This window comes from Mauremys reevesii, linkage group 2, assembly GCF_016161935.1.
Source record: "Mauremys reevesii isolate NIE-2019 linkage group 2, ASM1616193v1, whole genome shotgun sequence".
In the NCBI taxonomy this organism is placed as follows: domain Eukaryota; kingdom Metazoa; phylum Chordata; order Testudines; family Geoemydidae; genus Mauremys; species Mauremys reevesii.
The window spans coordinates 175571956-175594506 of record NC_052624.1 but is presented as its reverse complement, the minus strand read 5'-3'; the positions used below and the strand labels follow the sequence as shown (position 1 = coordinate 175594506).

The 22551-nt window shown below is 40.4% G+C and overlaps 1 protein-coding gene and 1 long non-coding RNA gene across 5 annotated transcripts in view; one reads left to right on the top strand and one right to left on the bottom strand.

The window, feature by feature from the left end:
• The window catches only part of NEDD9 (neural precursor cell expressed, developmentally down-regulated 9), a 140455-nt gene extending 118512 nt beyond the window's left edge, over positions 1–21943 (top strand). For all 4 annotated transcript variants that reach the window (XM_039526144.1, XM_039526145.1, XM_039526146.1 and 1 more), the window contains 5 exons: positions 11804–11905; positions 14435–14536; positions 15144–16364; positions 16809–16898; positions 19364–21943. In XM_039526144.1, the coding sequence (XP_039382078.1) occupies positions 11804–11905; positions 14435–14536; positions 15144–16364; positions 16809–16898; positions 19364–19873 (2025 nt within the window). In that variant the 3' untranslated portion in view covers positions 19874–21943. The remainder of the gene's footprint in view (positions 1–11803; positions 11906–14434; positions 14537–15143; positions 16365–16808; positions 16899–19363) is intronic.
• LOC120398605 lies at positions 1080–7265 on the bottom strand. The gene is made up of 3 exons (XR_005594574.1): positions 7054–7265; positions 6083–6242; positions 1080–1652 (listed from the first exon to the last, which is right to left on the bottom strand). It is a non-coding gene; the product is annotated as an uncharacterized LOC120398605 (long non-coding RNA).
• Positions 21944–22551: the final 608 nt, after the last annotated feature.

The following is a 22551-nucleotide window of genomic DNA, read 5'->3' as shown; positions in this document are numbered from 1 at the left end:
CTCCAGGGATCAGTAAAACAGTCTTTAAGTATTAAAGAGAGCTTGAACACTTGATCCCAGGGCTCCTTGCTCTGACTTCTAAAATGATGAATATCTTTTCTCAGATTTGCAACACCTGCCCCTCTTGTCCTAAGCAAACTGCTGTGCGTGCTTTTGTTAACAGAAACTCTGCTTGTCAGTGTGTTGTGGGTCTTGGCAATGCTACTGAATTGAAAGATATTCACCTCTCAAAGATCTATGTTATTATGCACTTTACATATATGTAAACCTTCTAATCACCCAAAATAATAGCTTGAAACAACTATATTCAAGGGGGTCTTCTAAGCAGCAGCATTTACACTTATTTTACACTTATACCCTTTTTGTACACAATCACCTATTTTTCTCTGTCCAAAAATGGAGTTTGGCCTCCACACAAAATTTTACACAAACAACTTGGAAGCTCTTATCAGGCAAGAATAGTCTATCCTTAAGTAATAGAAAATCATCAGCAGAAATGATGTAAACAGATAAGCCTTGCTTAGGTAACATGTCCTGCTGGCAGGAATTGCAAATCAAATCAAAAAGAAGTCCTAAGGCAGGAAATTGTGGTGATATAACAATTTTGGAATGTCAAGTTGTTTCGAATGTAGCTGTATCAGCTTCTCTCATAAAATGAAAATACCACCTTTTAAAAATGACCTAAAATTGCCTAAGATAATGAGGGATGGCTTAGAATCTCTCTCATTGAGGATTTCTGGCTGAGTGGTGGTTTATAACAAAATTATCATGCTCGAAAGTATAAAGAGTATCCAAGGAATAAGAATAAAAAGCCTTCTCTTACAAGTATCAGAGGGGTAGCCGTGTTAGTCTGGATCTGTAAAAGCAACAAAGAATCCTGTGGCACCTTATAGACTAACAGACGTTTTGCAGCATGAGCTTTCGTGGGTGAATACCCACTTCTTCGGATTCAGTCCCCGATCCATCTCAGAACCTTGCATCCGAAGAAGTGGGTATTCACCCACGAAAGCTCATGCTGCAAAACGTCTGTTAGTCTATAAGGTGCCACAGGATTCTTTGTTGCTTCTCTTACAAGTTTCCCTCTATCCCTGCTCTCCCTTCATGCTCTCAAAAAGATAGGAGAGTCTTGCTGTTAAGGGACAGTAGTCTGGCAGTCAGGAAACCTGGATTCTATCCCCTGCCAGAGACTTCTGTGTAATCAGGGCAACTTCTCGGTATCTCAGCTACCTCATCTGTAAAATATGCAGGGGTGAATTGAAGCTACATTCATTGTTTGAAAATTCCTTTGATATCATCTGGAATGTGTTGTAGAAGTATATGTTATATGTACAGAAGGTATAGTCATCCCCAGGTTAGTAACAGCTCTGAGCACTAAAACAACGGTTTAAAAAAGCTCTCACTTATTTTCATTGATTTAGGACAGTGCCCACTGTCTTGGAAGACAGGCCAGTCAGAAAATTTCTAATGAAATGTTTTCCCATTGGAAAATGGAGTTGCATCAAAATCAAAAGTTTTTCCACAGGAAATGAGAGATGTCAGCAGAATTTTCTGTCAAAAAATTCAACAGAAGACAAAATATGGGACTATAGTAGCTCAGTCACAGGAAGCCTGCAATGCATCCTAGGAGACGTCGTCCAGCCAGGGAGCAGGACCTATAGGAGAGAATGGTGCCATGAGGGACCCAGAACTACAACTCCCATGAGGCACTGCAGTGACACAAGCAGATGTAGACCCATACCAAAACAAAACATTTCAGCATTTTCTAGTTGAAATTTTTCAGAATTTTGATATATCAACATTTCTACAGTGGACTAAGCTAAAACAGAAGAAGGCACTTTTGTTCCAGAATAAGAATGTATACCCAGGTGCTAATTCCAAAACAACTATTTTGAAATAATTATTCCAGAATAGCTATTTTGGTAAATTTCCAAGAGCAGACAAGCCCATAGTGGAACAGAACCACCAGCTACCCCACTCTGGCACGTTCCTTGCCTTTTCCAAACCTTCTTTGCCTTCAGTGGGTTTTTTAGGTACACAAGAAATGCAGGAACTTGAATTTGCTGCTAGTTGTTTCTACTTTCTCATAGAATCATTTCCTCAGCAGCAGCAGCACCACCCTGACAGCTTTGGCCCAGACTTCAGCAGTGCAAGCCAGTTCACCAGTTCAGCCACGTTCTGACGTTTTTCCTCCCAATTAAACAACTACTGTCTTATTTGGGAGGAAACAAACAGCAGTTGACATTTGTTCCAGAAATATTCTCCCTCCCCATTATTTTTTGGTTGCTTATTTGTTTCACATTCTATAAAGAGTCACACTTTGAGCATGGTAAAAAAACAGCATTGATTATGCCAGAATATTTTAATATCTAAAGGGGGGAAAAAGTACTAAGTTTTGCAATCAAACAACAAATATTTCTATTCAGACAACATAAAAATATATCCTCTTCCAAAAATACCACAGTTTCCTGTGATGTGATTCATTTAAATGACTCAAAACAACAAAATTAGTCTCTGTTTCTTTCACGTTGCAAATTCTACTTTGGGGATTTGTAACCTTCCTAACAAAATGTTGCTTTAGTGTTAAACATACAGCAAAACTTCAGAGTACAGCATGAATTGAAACATTAGCCTCAACAGTCAGTGCTCTGTTTCATATAATGTGCTGAAAGGATGATTCCTTCCAATTTAATGGAAACTGTTTATATATATTTAAAACAAGGAAAGCATGCAATCTTTCACTATGTTTGAGTGTTTTACTATAACTTCCCATGAGTAACAGAACAGTAATTTACAGATATAAAGCATGTGCAATTATCAGCAGTTAATCTAGCCTCCCTGGTGTTTTAGAAAACCACTGAGTGAAGAAACCCTCACCCACAAGCTGAAATAAGATGTAGTTAGGAGTTAGTCACTGATCTGACTTGTAAAGACACATTGTGAGGCAAAGCCCACATTTTACTCAACCGTTGCTGTGTGAGTAAATAAATGAGCTCAACATTACTCACAACCTCTCACTAGGCATAGGATTCTTCTCAATCAGTTCTATTTGGAAAAAACAGGGCATATTTTTTCTCCTGGTTACATAAAAAGAACCAACAATCTGAGCCACACTGGTGGACTCTGCATGAGCACCAGAATCTGCCCACCGAATCAGGTCATTAGTTTCAAAAAGAAAGTTTTGTTACATTTATAAAAAGTTAATGAAATATTTGGTTTCAAGGATTTAAACATTCCCCTGAAGGAAACCCAGCAGTGGAAACAGCAGTGGTCTAGTCATGAGAACCAGAAAGAGGAGTTGACTATTAACTGAAAGTGAATCTAATCAAAAGGAACACGTCTAATTTCTAAAGGGGTTTGCGGGGAGAGGGAAACTTTGCGGGAATAGTTTTCCATTAGAAAATTCAGTTCTGTTGAAATCTAAACATTTTGATTTCAACAAAATTTCATTTTGGAGAAAAAAGGGGGAAGTTCCAATAATGTCAGAAAATCTTGTTTCAATATTTGTGGAATATTGTGGAATATTTGTGGAATGAGTTTTCCTTTCAAAATGACAATGTTTATTATGTAGAATATAAAATGTAAAAAAAGTCAAATAGATCTAAACTAATGGGGGGTTTTAATTTTCTTGTGGAGAATTTCAAAATTTTCAGGTTTTGTTCCTAATGAGAATGAAAACAAATTTTAAAAAATTGAAATCCCCTGTGAAAGGCAATTTCCAGTTCTTCAGACAGCTCTATTTATTTCACAGTCCAAACTGGGAAAAATAGGGAGTAGCATAAGGAAATCAGTATGATATATTTTAAGATTCATTTTTATTAATGCACTAATCCTTTAGATTTAAAAACTTGTAAAATTTTGAATTATATAATGGAAAAATTCAAAATGAAAACTCATTCCAGAAATGTCAAAATAGGATGTTTTGACACTGGTGGAATTTCTTCCACAACAAAATTTTGGCTAACGTGATTCAATTTCACAAACCATTTTGATTTCAACAGAACCACATATTCCAACAAAATTTCTAGTAATATAATTATCAACAGTAAAAATGTTTTGCATTCAACAAATTTTGTCTCTATATTCTCTTGTTTTGTCTTTCATTAGACAATTTAGTCTTCCCATATTAGAAAAGTCCTATCTTAAATATTTGTAGTGGGCCAGTCACCATAATATTGAGGTACTGAGTTTTGTCCATCATTAGCTAAAAACTTTAGCTCCAAACAGAATTTAAGCCACAGGCTGCTAGAGGGACTATTTGTTCTTTAGCACAAAAGTATATTTTCCCAGTGACTGATGAGCCCAAAACATTATGAATGAGATTTATCCACCGGACCCTTCCACCCATGCACAAATCATTCACTTTAAGTACTCGACAGTGCATGACCTCTCATGTCACAAATGTTGTGCTGCATCAGACCCTTAGTGGTTGTGGGAGTACACTGACATATAGAAATCATGAGGTCACTCAGTCTGAAATGATTAATTTTCAGAGGGAGGGGATAAAATCTGTGTAAAAAGTGTTGGATGAGTTTCCTCTTTTGAGAATTTCCCCCCCCCTCTTAAATACTAGTTATTTTGTGCAATCTGGTGCATTTACCCCCTCCCATCCAAAATAATAATAAAAATAAAAAAACAGCAAATTTATCTTCAGAAGTATTGTTCTGACCCTCTATCAGTATCTACAGAAAGGAATGAACTCTATCAGTGGCCCAGAAACACCCCCTTCCTAGCCTACTCTGCAGTCAAGGACTGCCTGCCCTGAATCCTGCTCCTACTGAAGTAAATGGGAGTTTTGCTAATAACTTAGTTGGCAGACAGCCCTAATGTTGACATCAGTAGGAGCAGGTCCTGAAAGGATCAAGTCATAAAAAGCAATATGTTTTTCCAAGTGAAAATGTGGCACAAATGATTATCCTTTTTCTCTTTAAGTGCCCATTCTGCAAAGCCTGCAGAAAGGGTCTTTGTATTTTATGTATGTTTGGAATCACAAGCAGCTGAAGAACAGCAGCAAATCAGAGTAGGACAATTCCAGGCTAGCTCTTCATCTATAAATCAGCGTAACTCCATTGAAGTCAGTAGAGTTATGTCCATTTATGCTGGCTAAGAATCAGGCCATTTAAATAACCTCATAGCGAAAAATAAATTAGTAAGAAGATAGGCAGTACTTTAAATGAAGATTAATATATAGTTGAAAAATAATATAATAAACTGGCAGGCCTATCGCTGAGTGACAATTAAGTGGAAGTGGATTTCTTAGGTGAAAGTTGTAAAATCTTGGGTGGCCACGTTGACTGTACCCATATCACCCATCTTCTCTGGCTTGAATCAAGGTCTGTGCATTATTGCCTTCTTTCTCTCTTCTCCCGCATATTCAGAACAAGTTACACAACTCCTGCTTTATATTTTACAGGCTCACAGCTTAAAACCTGTGTTAAGCTGGCTCAAAAAAGACAAAAATCAACACTGATTTAAAAAAAAACACTTGTATTTTTATTATGGTAGCACAGATGCCCCAACTAAGATTGGTCCCCATTGTACTAAGCACTTAACAGACCCATAGTAAGACAGTTCCTGCCCTAAAAAGCTTACAGTTTAAGCCCCCAATCCTACAGAAATTTAAACACATGCATGACTTCATGCACTGTGAATTAACATAATTAGAACTTACAGTGCATAAAGTTAAAGTACATACATAAGTCTTTATACGATTGGAACAGATAGACAAATGGTGGGAGAAAGGTAAGTAAGAGTTTCTTAGGATTCAGGCAGCAACATGAAATGAAACAGTTCTAGGTAGGAGTAGCATTTGTCACATCTCCTTCTTTACTGATATTTCGCCATCTGAAACCTATTTCTAAGAAAATTCATGTGAGAGCCTAAAAAAATCAGAGCTATAAACTACAGAATCTCACATTCTTCTCAATTTTCCACCAGACAATGGAGCATATATCTCACTCCACCCAAGAGGAAAATGCTTTTGTTCATTTAATCTTTCCATACAGTAGGTTGATAGCACTATATATCCGTGTCCTAATCCTAGCCACAAACAAGGTACAGTACAAGTAACGTTATGCACGCTTACCCCCTGCTGCCCCAGGTATGAGTATGACTCAGCCTTTTCTTGAAGGGACTTCATTTCGGGGTAGCTCAGTTCCCATGGCCATTAAGCAACTATTCTCTCTGCTGAGGATACTATGAGGAAGCATTTTATGGCAAGATACACCATCTGTCAGTTAGTGGACCTGGATTAAAAATTAGATTAGGTTATAACTTCACTTAAAAATGGCTTTTGAAAACAGGCTGCATCTTTATAACAATGGGGTTTACAGTAACTCATGAAAGGAGCCTGATAGTCAAGTAAGAGTAACTAGGATATCTAAACTTCAGTGGATTGTCATTAAGGCTGGGAGACCCATTGTAGATTATTATTAAGTAAACACACAGTTTAAAAAAAAAATCAAGGTTACTGGTTCATAATATGTACTTTGTTCATTTATTATGGCAGGGAATACTGCTTAGTAGTGGGTAAATAAATGTCAGTTAGTGAGTTGAGATCTGGCTACATTGTTTTGCTATGAAAACTTGCAAGGAGTAAACACTAGGTTCATTTTTAAAAATAACAACTGAATTTAATTAGCAAGGTTCTTTCTGTACTCCTATTGTCTTCAGACACCAGTTTCTAACACATGTTCTTGCTGCTCAAATGACCCAGCAGTTCCCAGAAGAAAATTAAGTAGCTGCACTTCCCTCAGTCTATATGGAGTGCGGTTAATTTTCCCAATGACTCATGTCATTCTTTCCTTCAGAGGCCCAGAAAGAGTTAAAGACAGTGGGGAAACTATTTCATTTCAAATTCCCTTTCTCACGTAATTTCCTCATATTCTCTTTGATTGTTTGCTTCTCTTTGCAAAACAAAAGTGGGCCAGGTGGCTGTTATGTAACCTTCCAGGGGCCTGGGAAACACTGTACCAGCAACTGCAGTTTTTGTTCTGAACACATTTACAAAAGCACTTTACCACACAGGCAGCTGTGTGTTTTCTTTCATTTACTTACTTTTTTTAGCCATCTTTCCTGCCTCAAAGCTTTAGACTTTCCCAGTTTCTCATACAACACAGGCTCTTCCTCTTCACCCTGTGTCTTTCCTCCATAGTAGGGCCATGCCAACAGTAAATTGCAGCTGATTTCAATAGAAACAAGATTGGGCCACGGAAGAGGAGAAGGGAATTAGCAGCAGGCACAGACTAACCTGACTGAAAGGGGGCATGCAGCACTCCCACTAGCATCAGTGAGTTAGCCCTTCAGATAAGAATGCAAATGTCCTTTTGTCATATTTTTTAATAAAGACTGTTACCCCTCCCCCATATGTGCTGAATTGCCACTTTAACACCAAACTGCAGGAGTCGGTAGGGTTCTGTGGTAAAGGCCTGGAAGTGGGAATTAGGACACTTATGCTTTATTTTTAGCTCTGCTCTCTGTGTGACTTTGGTCAAGTCACTTAACATGCCTGTGCTTCAGATTCCTCACTGGTAAAACAGGACAAAGAGACGAACCCACCATTGTAAAACACTGAAATAATGCAGAAGTGCTAAGGAAATAAACCCAGTTCTGCTCAGTTAGGGCAGTGTATATCCAAAGTAGTTCCATTGGCATTAGTGGAATTATTCTAGCTTTACACTAGTGAAATTGAGAATAAAATTTGGCCCAATGGTTTATAACATTTTCCATGAAAAATCAGCTGCACTTTAAAACCCACCTCCATCTGCAGGAATCATGAAAATCCGCCTGTTGTATCTGATTTAGGAACATTATGGCAGTTTTCCTTCCATTTTAATGCTGAGTATTTAATGCTGGAAAGGCTTTTCCCTTATGTGTAAGGAAAAGGGATTTAATGAACCACAGAACTGGATACTTTACAAAGTACATGCATATTCAGCTCTTTTTTCTGGTTAAAGAACACACAACTGGCATGGAAAAGGCCCAAGCAATCGTTTTTGGAGGAGCATGGCCCTCAGCAAGAGCAGAACAAACTTCCAGCTCAATTGTCTTTGTTTTTAACGCTGTGAGTTTGCTGTATGCTCACTAGATGTTTTACCAGAGCCAAAGCTGGTCCCTGTTAGTGCTCTGCATGGATTAAATGGTTGCAATGTTTTGAGAATGTTGGGATAGATAGTTTGTGGGCTTACCATCTGTTTCTTTTAATGCGTAAACAAGGAAAATTGCTGGTTTGAAAAGCAGGATTTTTCAAAGCCAGATGACCACAGGCATTCTTTAAAAAAAAGAGGAAGAAAGACAACCTAGAGTTCATTGACATTTGTCAGGAAGTAAATTCCTAAACACCAGAAATGTCCACTAGCCGTACCAGGGGGAGATAAGAGAGGAAAGGTTTTCTTATACTGACATTGCCTTTCTTCTGAGGTCTTTAACATTAAGTTACAAAGTACTATTTTGACTTTTAAAAAGTAAAGATTAAACAATTAGGCCAAGATTTTTAAAAGCGACTTGTGATTTTGGTTCTTCATTTTGTCCAGATTCATCACTGTAAAAGAGTCTGATTTTCTGAAAGTGCTGAGCATCCACCACCCTCAGAAAACCAGGCACTAATCACTTTTTAGACACCTTATTTCCACCCATTGCAGATTATCTGAATTTGTGAAACAGCAAGGGAGCAAACACACAAATTAAAAAGGATACTGCATCACAAAATGTGCTTGTCTTATTTCATTTTGACAAGTCTAGTTTGGTTTTAGTTACTAAGGATCATACATCATAACGTATTAGTTATGTACAGCAGTACATTGGGTAAAAAGAACAGGCATTTAAGTTAATTTAAGACCTTGTTACAGTAGACAACTATTACAGCTTTTTCTGAGAAATGTGGGGAGAACTCTGTGGTGTGCTGTAAACGAATAATTGGATGTACAAGAATCTACTGCACGACAGAGATCGTGGTTTTGAGGGTATGCTTCTCCTATAAATGTTTGGAGATACAATACAGCTTTTGTTCTATGTATACATCATCCTATAAGGGTTGGGATGTCATTTAAACTGATACATTGCCATTCAGGCATATAATTTCAAGAACATAAAATGCTGTTAACAACAACAGACTTTTTGTTTGTTAATAGCCGCACATAAAATCCAAAATGATGCGGTTTAGGGCTCGACCTTGCAAGCCCTCAGTGCCTGAAACTGTCACTGATATCAATGAAGTCCATTTATGGAGGACTAGCAGCACTGGAAATCTAGCGTGCCTACTTTCAAATACAGTTTGGCTGCTCTATGGCTGACTCCCAGTGCCCTTTACTGTAAAACGGCAGTTAGGAATTAAGAAACTTGAATTTCAACAATTTAGCAATCACCCGCTGCCCCTCCCCAGGGCTGCACTGGTATCTTTGGCTGAGTTCCAGAGCATTACAATTCTTCAACCCTGCGGCTGAGCATTTCCCCCATAATCTAGTAAGCAGCCTGACGTCAGAGTTTTCACATTAGAGAAAGGATTAAAGATGATGGCTACCCAAGGAACAACCTTTTGTTTCTAATTTGCAATGTCTGCTCTACTGGAGGATCATTTGTAAAACCCTGGGGGCTTATTAATGATGCAAAATAGTCACTGCAATTTAGAAATCCCTGGAAGGGACAGTGAGTAAACATGCTTAAGAGAGAGTCCTTTGATTCCAAGGTCTTTCTCTTACACTATGGTGCTCAGCATTACTATGGAAACCTGTTAGTAGGCCAGGTGAGGTTCATTGTGTTTGCATTACATTAATACCTGTCTTTGACTGGTGTTTGGTGTCACACTTGGAATTCTACACAGCATCTGCCAGTCTAGTAAAAGTAAGCTAATAATGCCTTACATTCATATCATGCCTTTCACCCTGAAGGATCCCAAAGCACATTGCAAACGATATATATATATTGGCCAGATTCACTCCAGGATCTGCTCCAGCGTCCCCTGATGGCAGAAAGACCGCATGAAGAAGGGGTAGATTGCTATTCCCCCTACCCCACTCCTCCAGGGAGTCCACAGGCAGACAACACAGCTCCAGAAGTGTGTAACCATGGCCAGGGATGGGTAATGACCAAGGTGATCTCTTATGAAAAAGTCCTGTAGAATTTAATGGCAAATGAGAACATTCTCATAGGTTTTCTGTTTAATCATCTGATAAAATTTAATGGAGAATTCTATTCCTGATATAGAATTCTATAGGAAAGAGATCCTCCTCTATTAAATTCTATACGTTTTTACATTAATTTCTGTAGAACCTATTAATTTCACCTCTATTAAATACCAGCCTGGCATCCTAGTGGAAATCAGAGCCTCCAGTGGAAATGTAAACTGTTTGAGCCTTCCCCCATCCTCTGGCAGAAACCCAAGGGTAGGGCAACTATGGAAGTACCATTTACCATCCCCCAGAAGTGAATGCTACTCCTCTATCCTCCCATGGCATCTTAACTTCCTTACGTCAGTCAGGCTGAATCCGGCCGAGGCTATTCAGGAATGGCATCAGCCCCCTCTGCGGAGGAATTCAGCAGCTGTTTAACAGTGCAGAGGCAAATGCCGCAAAACACATAGGACAGGAAGTGAAGAAGAACAGTGTATTCCATTGAATTTTCAGGGAGAATAGAGATATGCAGAGTGTAAACATCAGGAACTCAGTCCTGCAATCCATAGTTAGGCAAAACTCACAGTGGAATTTGGATGGGCCACTGGGACTTACTCCTGTAAAAAGTGTTGTGTGATCTTTACCAACAGTGTGCTCAGGAATTCTGTTTAATAGCTCGCCTACATTTACAAGGAAACTTAAGTGACCCTTGTTCACAATTCTCCTCAGCTGAACCTGAAACCATTTCTTGTACAATCCTATGACATTCTGTCATTGTGTGTCTTTGTTCTACACTGTATATTTCTTTACTGGAGCTAAATTGCACAGACAGAATTTAAAGTATATCACTATTTCCACTATAAACACTGTTTTTCAGGGGCTTATGTAACAACATTTCTTTTCAACCAAACTATGCTGAACTCTTGCCATGCAGATGGTTGTCCCAGATGTAATGTATTTATTTTTAACCACATTTTATTTGAAGTAAGTGTGGGCAGTTTATGGTTTTGAAAACACGAGCAATGTCAATTCTCACCATCACAGAGATGGTTTTGTCACATAGTGTAGTTCAAGAACAGCTTAAATTTTCCAGTCTGTTAGCTGCTAATGTGGACTAATTACACTTAAGACCCAAGAGTAAATTTCCTGCTTTAGCATCTTCCTTTTAAAGGAGCTTCAAAGCCACAACAAATGCTCCATTGTTTAGGACTTGCTCACACAAGTAGCCCTGCTGAAGTCACTGAGCCACTCACATTAGAAAAGGTTGAAAGATTAGGATTTTAGGCCCAGATCCTCACAGGTATTTAGGCACCTAACTCCTGTTGTAATCAGTTGGTACCTAAGTATCTCTGAGGCCAAAGATTAGGATCATAGAGCCTGATCCAGCAAGGAATTGAGCACCAGTCGAGGTTATTCAACGCCTTAATAAATAACTGCTGCAGGAGCATTTTATACCAGTGGCAGAGCTGCTCAAGGAAGAAATAATGGTTTCATTGTAACCAATAAGTATAGTTTTGGAATACACTTTTAAAAAAATATCAGATGTCTGTAGGGACTTTCATTAATAAAATTGCCAGATAAAAAGTGTAGAAGTTAATAACACTGGAATGTTTGTGTAGAGAAGCATATCCAATTACAGACAGAACATGCTAAGTGCCTCAAGTAATTTTGTTTTCATCTCCTTCTCTTTTAACCCACAGGTAGTAACTCCAGTCAGGACAGGACAAGGTTATGTTTATGAGTTCCCTTCCAAATACCAGAAAGATATCTACGATACTCCTCCAGTTCGTCCTTCCCAAGGGGTACGTACCAATAAAATGGTCAGCGGCATTGAAAAGCTACACAAAGTCTTTCCATTTTATCTGCAGTTGAAGTGCAGGAGACATTATGTCATTCCAAAGTGAAAATATTTTTCAATTAGGGCAGGTCTACACTACTGCTTATGTCAAAATAACATGTTATTCAAGGGTGTAAAAAAGGCATCCCTCTGAATGACTTACAGTGACCTAAGTGCCGACGTGGACAGTGCTATGTCGGTGGGAGACGCTTTCCTGCCGACACAGCTACCGCCTCTCATAGAGGTGGAGTAATTATAATGATGGGACAGCTCCTGTCCCGTCGTTATAGACTATAATAGAGTCTTCACCAGATGTGCTACAGCGGTGCGGACGCCGATGAGATGTCCTTTTCTATGACATTGTGCACAAAATGCGTTTGAATGTTAAAAAAAATGCATTTGAATGTTAAAAAAAAAACAAACAAAAAAACCATCTGGCAGTATATAAACATCAAAATCACATTTACTTGCCAAGGGATACGAGTCATTGTTTTGGTCCAACAAAATATCCGAACAGAATAAATATGTTGCCAAAGAAAGTGTTTTCTCCTTCTGTTATTGCACAGTGGGCACTAGTTTACTTAGTAAGAGCACAGTTGTCCCCGTACTAGCTACTTCCATCGAGGAGGTTGTTCTTACCAAATGTCTGCTAGATTATTTTCCTGACACTGGATTGGGCCCCTGCTCCTGTGAACAACCAGGGAAGTTGGCCTCCAAAGCCTATGAATTTCCAGGATATAGAAACCCAAGAACTATGCACTCCCTGTCTGCTCACCAGGGCCCCTTGACAACACAGCTTCTGCAGGAAATGTGAAGCTAAAGCTCCCCCTTAGCAGACACCCCGGCATACCCCTCAACAGTCAAAACTGCCAAGGCACCAGAATCACAAATGACCAAAACGTGGAACAATCATCATGCCATAATGGGCAGATTACAGTGTTTTTTTTAAGTATGTTTCCTCACTGTATGCATTAGGTAAACAGGTTTTGTGAGATTATAACCCAGGCGGCTCAAAGACGTGGGAGTTTGGCGTGAGAAGTGGAGTCCACCCACTCAAGTGGGAGGGAGATTTGGAGGGGAAGGAGTGGTTCCTGATTAGGGTTCTCCCAAAAATATTAATTCTCGATGCTGCATAGAAATTAATTCAGGCCCAGAGCTCTGCTCCACCCCTCCCACAGTACAATTAACATAACACCAGCTGTCCCTAAAAAAGATTAATTCAGGCCACGCCTACCACTCTGGAAGATTCCATTGCTCCTGCTCTGCCCCCTCTGAGGTCCTTGCTGCATTGATAGCCCTGAGCCAGGCTCTTCGCTAAGAAGCAGAGAAAGCAAGCCCAGGAGATGACCATTGTTTTCCACTAGAGGAGGGGGAAGTTGGAGGGGGCGAGCTGGACCAGCACACTTTTCACAGCAAGTAGAGCCCGCCCCCCCTTGAAGAACCCCGCAGGTCAGGGTCTGACCCACTTCTTGCTCCCCAGCCCTTCTTTAAATAGTGTGTGACGGGCGTGGGGGGGCAGTCTGCTCATTCTCTATTAATCCCTCCCCACTCCAAAAAACTTGTTAGTTCCTTGGCTCACTTCTTTCCTGAGACCACTTGCCTGCTCGTCAGGGACGAAGAGCAGGAGCCGAAGAGCTGCCAGAGGAGAGTCTCCTTTTCCTTTCTCCACCCCTTGCTGTTGCTGCCTGTCCTTGCAGTGCATCACCTGAGAATGCAGTGCAGCAGGACAGGGAGGCAGAATCCTCTGTAATGCAGCACCTACCACACCATGTAGTACACTTAAAAGGTCTGGTCCCTGCAATCTTCTCAGCAGGGTGGCCCACATCACCAAGTGGAGCAATGGGTACATAATCTGACAAGGTCAAGCATTAAGTCTCAAAGGTTTTGGGAGTGAGTGACAATGATGCCACAGTTATCCCCCCACCGTTGTCATCTCGGAGATGCAAAAACCCAGGATATCAGGAATGATCCTGAGCCCCTAAAGCTGGACAGCTGGCAGTGTATACTGAGCACCCTTACAGATTTCCCAGTACAGCTACCTCAAAAAAGGGTGATCCTGGGTCCCTGTGCCCCCTGCCAACTCCCACACTGCATGTATCAAATCTTGTGACGCGTACCTGCCATTGTGGCAATCTCTTCTTCTGACTCCACCCCAGTAGAGCTCTGTCATGATTCAGTCCCCTCTGCATCTGTAAATAAGGAGAGGATGAAAGGGTCCTATGTGCAGATCTTGATTTAACTTTGTGACTGGAATTCAAAGAAAGTGTTTCCATTCAGAAACTTCATCTGGCCAGCCCACAATCCCACTAACGGGAGCTATCACAAGCATACTTGTCTCTCCGTGCCCACCCTGCAAGCCTCCACATACACAAAAGCTAAAGCCCTGTTCTTCTTCCTTCTGTTTCAAAATAAATGAAATGTGAGAGAACTCATCTGAAATCACAGCTATCATGGGATGGCTCTATTTTCTGTAACAGGTTTATTCTCTCTTCAGATATATGACGTTCCCCCTGCATCAGTTAAGGGGCCTGTGCATCCAGTCCCAATGGGAGAGGCAAGAGCTCAAGGGGTGTATGATATACCTCCTATAAAAGGGGTAAGTCTGATGCAATTTCAGTAGATCATACATGAATTTTCATGTCAGACTGAAGACGTGTTTAGACATAAAAGTGCATATGACACTGAATAGGGGTATTGAATTCTCGTACTTTAAATATTCCCTCAGGCTTTTTACACATTCATTAACACTTTGTAACATAATGTCTAACCTCATGTAGGGTAACTATAAATTAGAGCTAAAGCTACATTTAGGAGAACCTCTAGGGTGACCAGAAAGCAAGTGTGAAAACACGGGACAGGCGGTGGGGGGCAATAGGCACCTATATAAGACATAACCCCAAATATCGGGACTGTCCCTATAAAATCAGGACATCTGGTCACCCAATTCCTCCTCCCACTCCCCCACTTATAAAAGATTTAATGTTCATTTTGATGGAAATTACTAATTGTTTAATTAGTAAGAAAATTGACTTCATGAAATCCAGGCTGAAAGTCTGGCCCCATTGAAGTCAGTGGCAAATCTTCCATTGAATTCACTGAGGCCAGGATTCCCTACCCTCCCTACATTTCCCTTGAATTTTAATTTAATGGAGATGTCTTTGCTATTTTACCTTTGCGCTTATGGCTTGCTTTCTGCATTTCAGATCTATGATGTTCCTGCATCTGCATGCAGAGAGGATACAGGGCTGAGGGAAAACTTGCTGGATTTCCCTTCTTCGGTGAACCATAATGCAAGACTAGAAGGAGTCTATGACATCCCTCCTCCCACTACCAAAGAACTTAGCAAGAAATTTACCTCTGATGTCCCTCTACCTAATGATTTATTGTCATGCAAACATAGCCTGTATGACATTCCAATGAGCCATCAAAATCAATTTCTTGGTCAGCAGATTGCTCCTCAGAAGGATGTATACGATACCCCTCGTGGGGTTCCATTTCCTGGACAGCAATCGGGATTCAGCAAAAGTCTAAATCCAGAAGGAAGGGAAGGTGTGTATGATGTGCCACCACAGACTACACAAGACACCAAAGGATTGAAAGATGTGACAGATGGGATAAATAGATTGTCTTTCTCCAGTACAGGCAGCACCAGGAGTAACATGTCTACATCTTCCACAACTTCAAAGGAGTCTTCTTTTTCAGCCTCGCCTTCACAGGACAAACGATTAATACTGGATCCAGACACAGCCATAGAGAGACTTTATTGGCTTCAGCAGACAGTGGAAACTGTGGTCTCTAATCTCATGGCCTTTGTTAACACAGACTGGCGGTCTTATGGGTACATGGAGAAAAATATCAATGAAATCCACACTGCTGTGGAGAAAGTAGAGCAGTCGTTGGTGGAGTATCTTCAGTTTGCAAAAGGAACAACAGCCAATGCTTCCTGTCTCTCAGAAATCAATCTCTATAACAAAATGAGAAGGGAGCTGCAGAGACTGGAGGATTCTCACCAGATCTTAACCCAGACCAGCCATGACCTGAGTAGCTACAGCTGGTCATTGAACATCTTGGCGGTCAACAAACCCCAAAACAAATGTGATGATCTAGACCGATTTGTTATGGTGGCGAGGACAGTCCCAGATGATGCCAAGCAATTGACCACCACTATCAGCATCAATGCAGAGATGCTATTCAAACAGGTATCCGGCAGCTCACGTTTAAAGAATGTTTCAGAGAACATTATGAATACAACTGACTATGCATATAACAGCCCCCAGAATCAGCTGTTACATCAGAGAGAGAAAACTCAGGACCACGGCAGTTCTTTGCCCCCACTTCTGAATAAAGACCAGCATCCCCCTGGTATCACTAATGAGGGCTCTGAGAAGAGCTGGATGGATGATTATGATTACGTTCACCTACAGGTAAGTGAGCCAGATACACTGTTCTGCTCAATGCAGATTAAGATTTGTTGCATGCTCCTTTCTGTAAGAACTGTTCATGGCAAGACAGGAAGCAGACTGTCACACCAAGATACACTTGAAATTTTTTTTCTTTTTTTTTTTAATGGATGTATATCAAAAGTTGCCTAAGAAACTTCATTCAACCCAGACTGCACAGTGGGTACAGATTTTAAAAATTTGTTTGAATCCCAAGAATGGGATTCAAATGGGACTACTCTACATAATGGCTGTAGCCTATCACCAACATAACATTGTCCATGTCCTCTTTGTCCTCTTGTGGGTGTGCTACAAATTAAGGTGGCAATACAAGAAGGTACGTTTGCCACACTGTCCACAGGCATTTAATTATTAACTCTAGAGAATTACCGTTTGACAGAATGTCTATTTTTATCTTGTGACAAACAGGGAAAAGAGGAGTTTGAAAGACAACAGAAAGAGCTTCTAGAAAAAGAAAATATCATCAAGCAGAACAAGATGCAGCTGGAGCATCATCAGGTATGTCCAGTCAGACACAGCTGTCAGACTTGGAAGGCAGCATGCAGGCCATTTTGTACCATGAGATGTGTCAGCCAAATAAAAGAGAAGGAGCTCATCTCTCAGCCACTTAATGGCGGCTTAGCAACAAAGGAGGCGAGGGAGTCCACTCTCCCCTCAGAATCGGAAGTGGTTAGCACGTGAGAGAGTTTCCCACCATCCTCTCCTGTAGATCTTCTTCAGCCCTGGAGGCACTAAAGAAGACAGGAACCTCTATGGCAATTTAGCCCTTTCAGACTCTTGGGGTACGTCTATACTTAGCTGCCGGGTCGACGCGTAGCGTTCGACTTCTCGGAGTTCGAACTATCACGTCTAATCTAGACGCAATAGTTTGAACTCCGAACACGCTCCCGTCGACTCCGGAACTCCACCACCGCGAACGGCGGTGGTGGAGTCGACGGGGGAGCCGCGGACTTCGATCCCGCGGCGTCTGAACGGGTGAGTACTTCGAACTAAGGTAGTTCGAGTTCAGCTATGCTATTCGTGTAGCTGAACTTGCGTACCTTAGTTCGACACACACACCCCTCTCCAGTGTAGACCAGGCCTTGGAGATAGCCTGGAAGTCAGCATCGTCATCTCATTGATTACCTTGTTGCCATTAGATAGCAGAACTGCAGCTCTTCCTGTGTATTTGAGAGAGATCTCCTTTGCTGGGAAGAGATCTGTCCCCTGAAAGCACATTCAAACATGTCTGTTCAAGAGGTTAATTCTTTTTATAGCACCTAGAAGCCCCTCTGTACTAGACACAGTATATACACATAGGCTGCGTCTACACTACACACCACTGGTGATAGCATGTAGGGTATATGAAAAGCAGGCTCCATCCACACTGGCTGAGCCTTTCCCAGCTGTCTCCCCCCTTGCTGGCATCTTTCCCTGCTGCCTCCCTCCGCCCGAGTCTTTCCATGTGGCGGGGAAAGGCTCTAGCAGTTGGGAGATGGCACCACCTTTCCCCACTGCCTCCTGGCTGCAAGCGTCTTTCCCTGAGGTGGGGAAGGGCTCTAGCAGTGGGGAGCGGGTAGAGCTTTTCACTGCAGAAGTGGGAGGGGAAGGCTCCAGGCGTGAGCAGGCAGTGGGACATTACACTGCTAAAAACAGAAGTGCAGACAGGGAGGCACAGCCTGGGCAAGTAGAGAGTGTATAGGGTGTGCACTTGTATACATACCCACACCCTTCAGCTGTGTCTTTACTCTACTTGCCAAAGCCCAGGCCTCATGGTCTACGCTGCTATTTATACCTGTGCTGGGGGCTACACACATATATACTCTACTGCCACCAAAAAGAAGTGTGCAGCTTAGACATACCCATAATAAGAGACAAGTCCTCTTCCACAGAGTTTATATAGGAGGGGAAGTAGAGGCACAGAGCGGTAAAGTGACTTTTCTAAGGTCACACAGCAGGGCAGTGGCAGAGCCAGAAACTGAACCTTGGTCTCTTGAGTCCTAGTCCAGTGCCGTATTAACTGGCCCACGCGGAATACGAGTATAGATTATGCACACCCACTGTCTAAATACGTACCTCACTAAATTAAAAAAAAATCTTAGTATAACTATGAAGTTGTGATTTTAAACACTAAAAAGATCAGGAAACAAAATGTTAAAGCTGTCATAGTAATAATAACTCATCAACATGCTGACATAAAATGTACACTTTTCATAAATATAAAATATTTACAAATGTAGTAACCAAGAATACTCCATATGTGCAATGTGCAAGTGGTAACCCTTGATTTTTGTATTTCCTGACTTGTGAGCATTTAAAGCTGTAATCTTAACATTACATTCATGTAAGGTTTTGTATTTAAATTTCCCTGTGTGTTTTTGTTTGCTTGAAGAGCAATGAGGAGCTCAAAGATTAAGGTTTGATAGCTCACGATCATGCATAGATAGAAGTATCAGCTATTTATCATAGGAGAGATTCTCAACTGGATGGACAGCAACTGTTTCTGACTCTGTAGTGTCCCAATATATCAGTTCTTAAAACCATTAGCTTTTTAAATATAGCAAAGCTATTTTAGATTGGTATGACTTCTCTGGTCCTGTGTAGTTGGACTCATGGTAACTAAAGCATCTGATTTTACAGGAAGATGTAAAGATGTCCCATAAGTCTTCAAAAATGTCTACAGTAGTTTTCCTATATGTGGCATATACAGATATACATAATGGTACACTCTGGTATAAAGGATTAATTGGCTCCCATTTAGATGAGCTATGTAAGTTACTTGTGAGTAACATACCCAAACCAAATCATTTACACACTATGGGGACAGTATTTAGAAACTGTGCTTGCAGCTAGTGTACAGGGTATTAAGAAATCAGCGTGAAATGTATTTGAGTTTATCAAAGGCAGGATAGGTTTGTGAATTATAAAGAGGTAATATGATGTGTTAATAGTTCTTTGAAGAGACTCTTCTCTTTGCTGTTCAGATCAATCAGTTCCAGCAACTGGAGCAAGAGATCACAAAGCCTGTGGAGAATGACATCTCAAAATGGAAGCCGCCTCAGAGTCTTCAAACTGCAAGCAGCACTGTGGGCTCTCAAGACAGAGAGCTGCTCTTATTTTATTCTGATCAGTGCGAGACTCATTTTGTTTCTCTCCTAAATGCCATCGATGCCTTTTTTAACTGTGTCAGTGCTGCTCAGCCACCAAGGATGTTCGTCGCTCACAGCAAGTTTGTCATTTTAAGCGCTCACAAACTGGTGTTCATTGGGGACACGCTCACAAGGCAAGTGACTACTCAGGATATCCGCAGCAAAGTGATGAACTCCAGCAACCAGCTTTGTGAATTGCTAAAGAACATTGTTATGGCAACCAAGATGGCTGCTTTGTATTATCCCAACCCAGCTGCCCTGCAGGAGATGGTCGACCGAGTAACAGAACTGTCTCATCACGCACAGCTGTTTAAACGCTCTCTGGTACAGATGGCATCATTCTGAAACAAACAAAATGGAATCCAATCAATGGACAGTAAAAATTATTTTAAAAAACTGGAAATATGTCCTAGTTTATGTAAATATCAATTTTTGTAAATATTTTATATGAAATATTTTAAATACATTTTTATGGATTAGAAAATCTAAAATTCAGGGATCTGGGGGTATATCTGTTTCCCTATTATGTTTTTAATATACATATATATATGTATACACTGCATATATGTATATGTTGCTACATTCCATAAGACACCATTATGTAAGCACCTTAGAAGTATGCATCAGTTAAGTGGTGCATATCACTGTATATACTGTCTGGTTTTCAATATATCCGTTAATTGGATGCTGCACTCTCTTTTTGGGGGGCATACTGTGTATTTTGCTTCAACTTAAATGTGGCACATGGACAAGGCTGTCAAATCTTATTTGTAGCAATTCATGATGTAGATGTAATAGTTCTAATGGAACCCCAATCCCTTCCCAGAACCTATTCAATTTGAATTAATTTAGTAAAAAATTAACTGTACCCTTAATTTTATTTTGCATACAGGCGTCAGTCATTTTGAGCAGTGTATATATAAAAGTTACATAACAGACAATAAGCCAAAGCTCAAACCAGCAAAAATCATCCTCATATAGCATGATAGACAGAACCTCCTCACGAGGAGCAGGAAGGATTGTATATATTTTAAAATAACATCTTAGTGCCACAAAATATTTAAAAAACCCGGAAGAATTCCCAACAATATAAATTCACATATGTTTATCCCACCTTTACTTGCATTTTCAAATAATTATATCTGTCAGACTTTAAAGATTTTTTTTTTTGCAGACCTAGGGACTTACTCAGAGTTGCTGAATGTCCCTAAATCTTGCTGACATCAGTGGATTCTGAAGGTACACAACATCTCACAAGATCAGACTTAATGAAAATGCATGGCATCATAATTCCCCATGAAAAGGCTTAATTTGCCATTAATTTTGGAACATCTGATTAGAACATCTGTAATTTTACAAGAGAAAATAGCACTTATCTCTATGACAAATTCTTATGAATCATTTGCACTTTTGCAGCTCTGAGCTTCACTCAGATTTTGGACTTTTTCCATATTTTCCTTCCTGACCTACGGACACACCATGGGTCTCCTGGGCTACATAGTCACCAAAGCAACACCCTATATTTAAAGGGGTAATTCCATATGTAGCAGACACAACAATGACTTGACCACAGGTCACATTACATGACCACTCTTAACTGTGGAGTTGTGGCAATCAGGCTCCAGGAAATGAGGTCCAGGTGATGCTCAGTGGACTTGTGATTTAAAACAAAAATATTGTTACCCAAGTTTCTTTGTGATAATTCAAGCTACAGTCCCAAGTCTTTATGTATTCTGAGTTTTTGCATAAGAGACCAGCCTGGTGGTAAATACAAAATCACACCATGTAGAATACCTAGTCAGGAGGCACTTAAGTAAAGTCTTTTTTCACAAAAGGATGTCTGGTATTTTTGTTCCAGCCTATGTCTAAACACATTCTCCAGTGCATGCCTCATTGCAGTGCATTTGTTTATCTTGGATAACAGAACTGGTTAACCAGCAAATGAAGTTATGCTTTCCTAATACATTGCCTCAGAGTGATGACTGCTCATCACTAAGAGTTACCATAATGTTGTTTCCAGAGGGCTCCCATGAAAGCCAGTGGGAGTTCCGAGAGACTTCAGCAGCAACAGAATCATACCCAGCACTTGCATCAGATATAATATTGAAAGCTCTTCTCTGTTTTACAAGAGGAGAGGAATAATTATCCCAGTGTAAACAAAATAGGATTGCCAAAAAATACCAAAGAATCCACTTGAACCTGTTTTGTAAGTGTGTTATTTGGGATTTTTCTATTTTTTTCCATTGTAATATTTTTAGAAAGTGACAAAGTGTTTTAAACTTTAGCTATCATGTCAATCACTTTTGAGTTTTCAAAAGGGGGATTCCTTTTATGGCAAACTTATATTATTGTTTACTTGTTACCTTGTAGAGAGTATTTTTAAAATCATTAAATATACAAAGCTTTTTTTTTTAATTATGTTAACTGGTTTTATTCCTCCTTTGCAATTCTCTATGAACTGTGGAAGCAAATGTTCCAGGCTAAAGCTGTTGTGAGACAGAGTGCTTATATTCCCGCCACTAAAGAATGTAGAAAAGTCGATGAAACAGTAATTAAACAAGCTGCTATCAAAAAGGAAGAAACTAACTAGAAAGGGTTTAGAGGAATTTGGTCTGTAGTGATCACTCTTTATAGGGTGAAGTTCAAATCATCCATAGAAAACCCAAGTAGACTGGCTTTGTATGAGTAACCAGTGTGGAGATTGAGGGGGTGATGAAAATCTCTACTAGTCCAAAGGAAGTTGGTGGAGCACTTGTGCAACTGGCCTGCAGCGGCTACCATGCCTCATAGATTATAAAAACAGCTACAGGCTGCTGCTCTCCTCATCTCCCTGCAGGGTTTATGGTCAGTGGAGGCACAATATTTATGGGCCCATTTGGCCACTTCCCTATCTCATTCATGAAGCCCCAGTGTATCATCCCACAGAGACTGCTGATGTGTAGCACTGTTCTATGGAACAGGTATAATCAGATGGAGTGAACATGTCCTTTCAGCTTTATATTATCCTGTTAATGTACCCATCA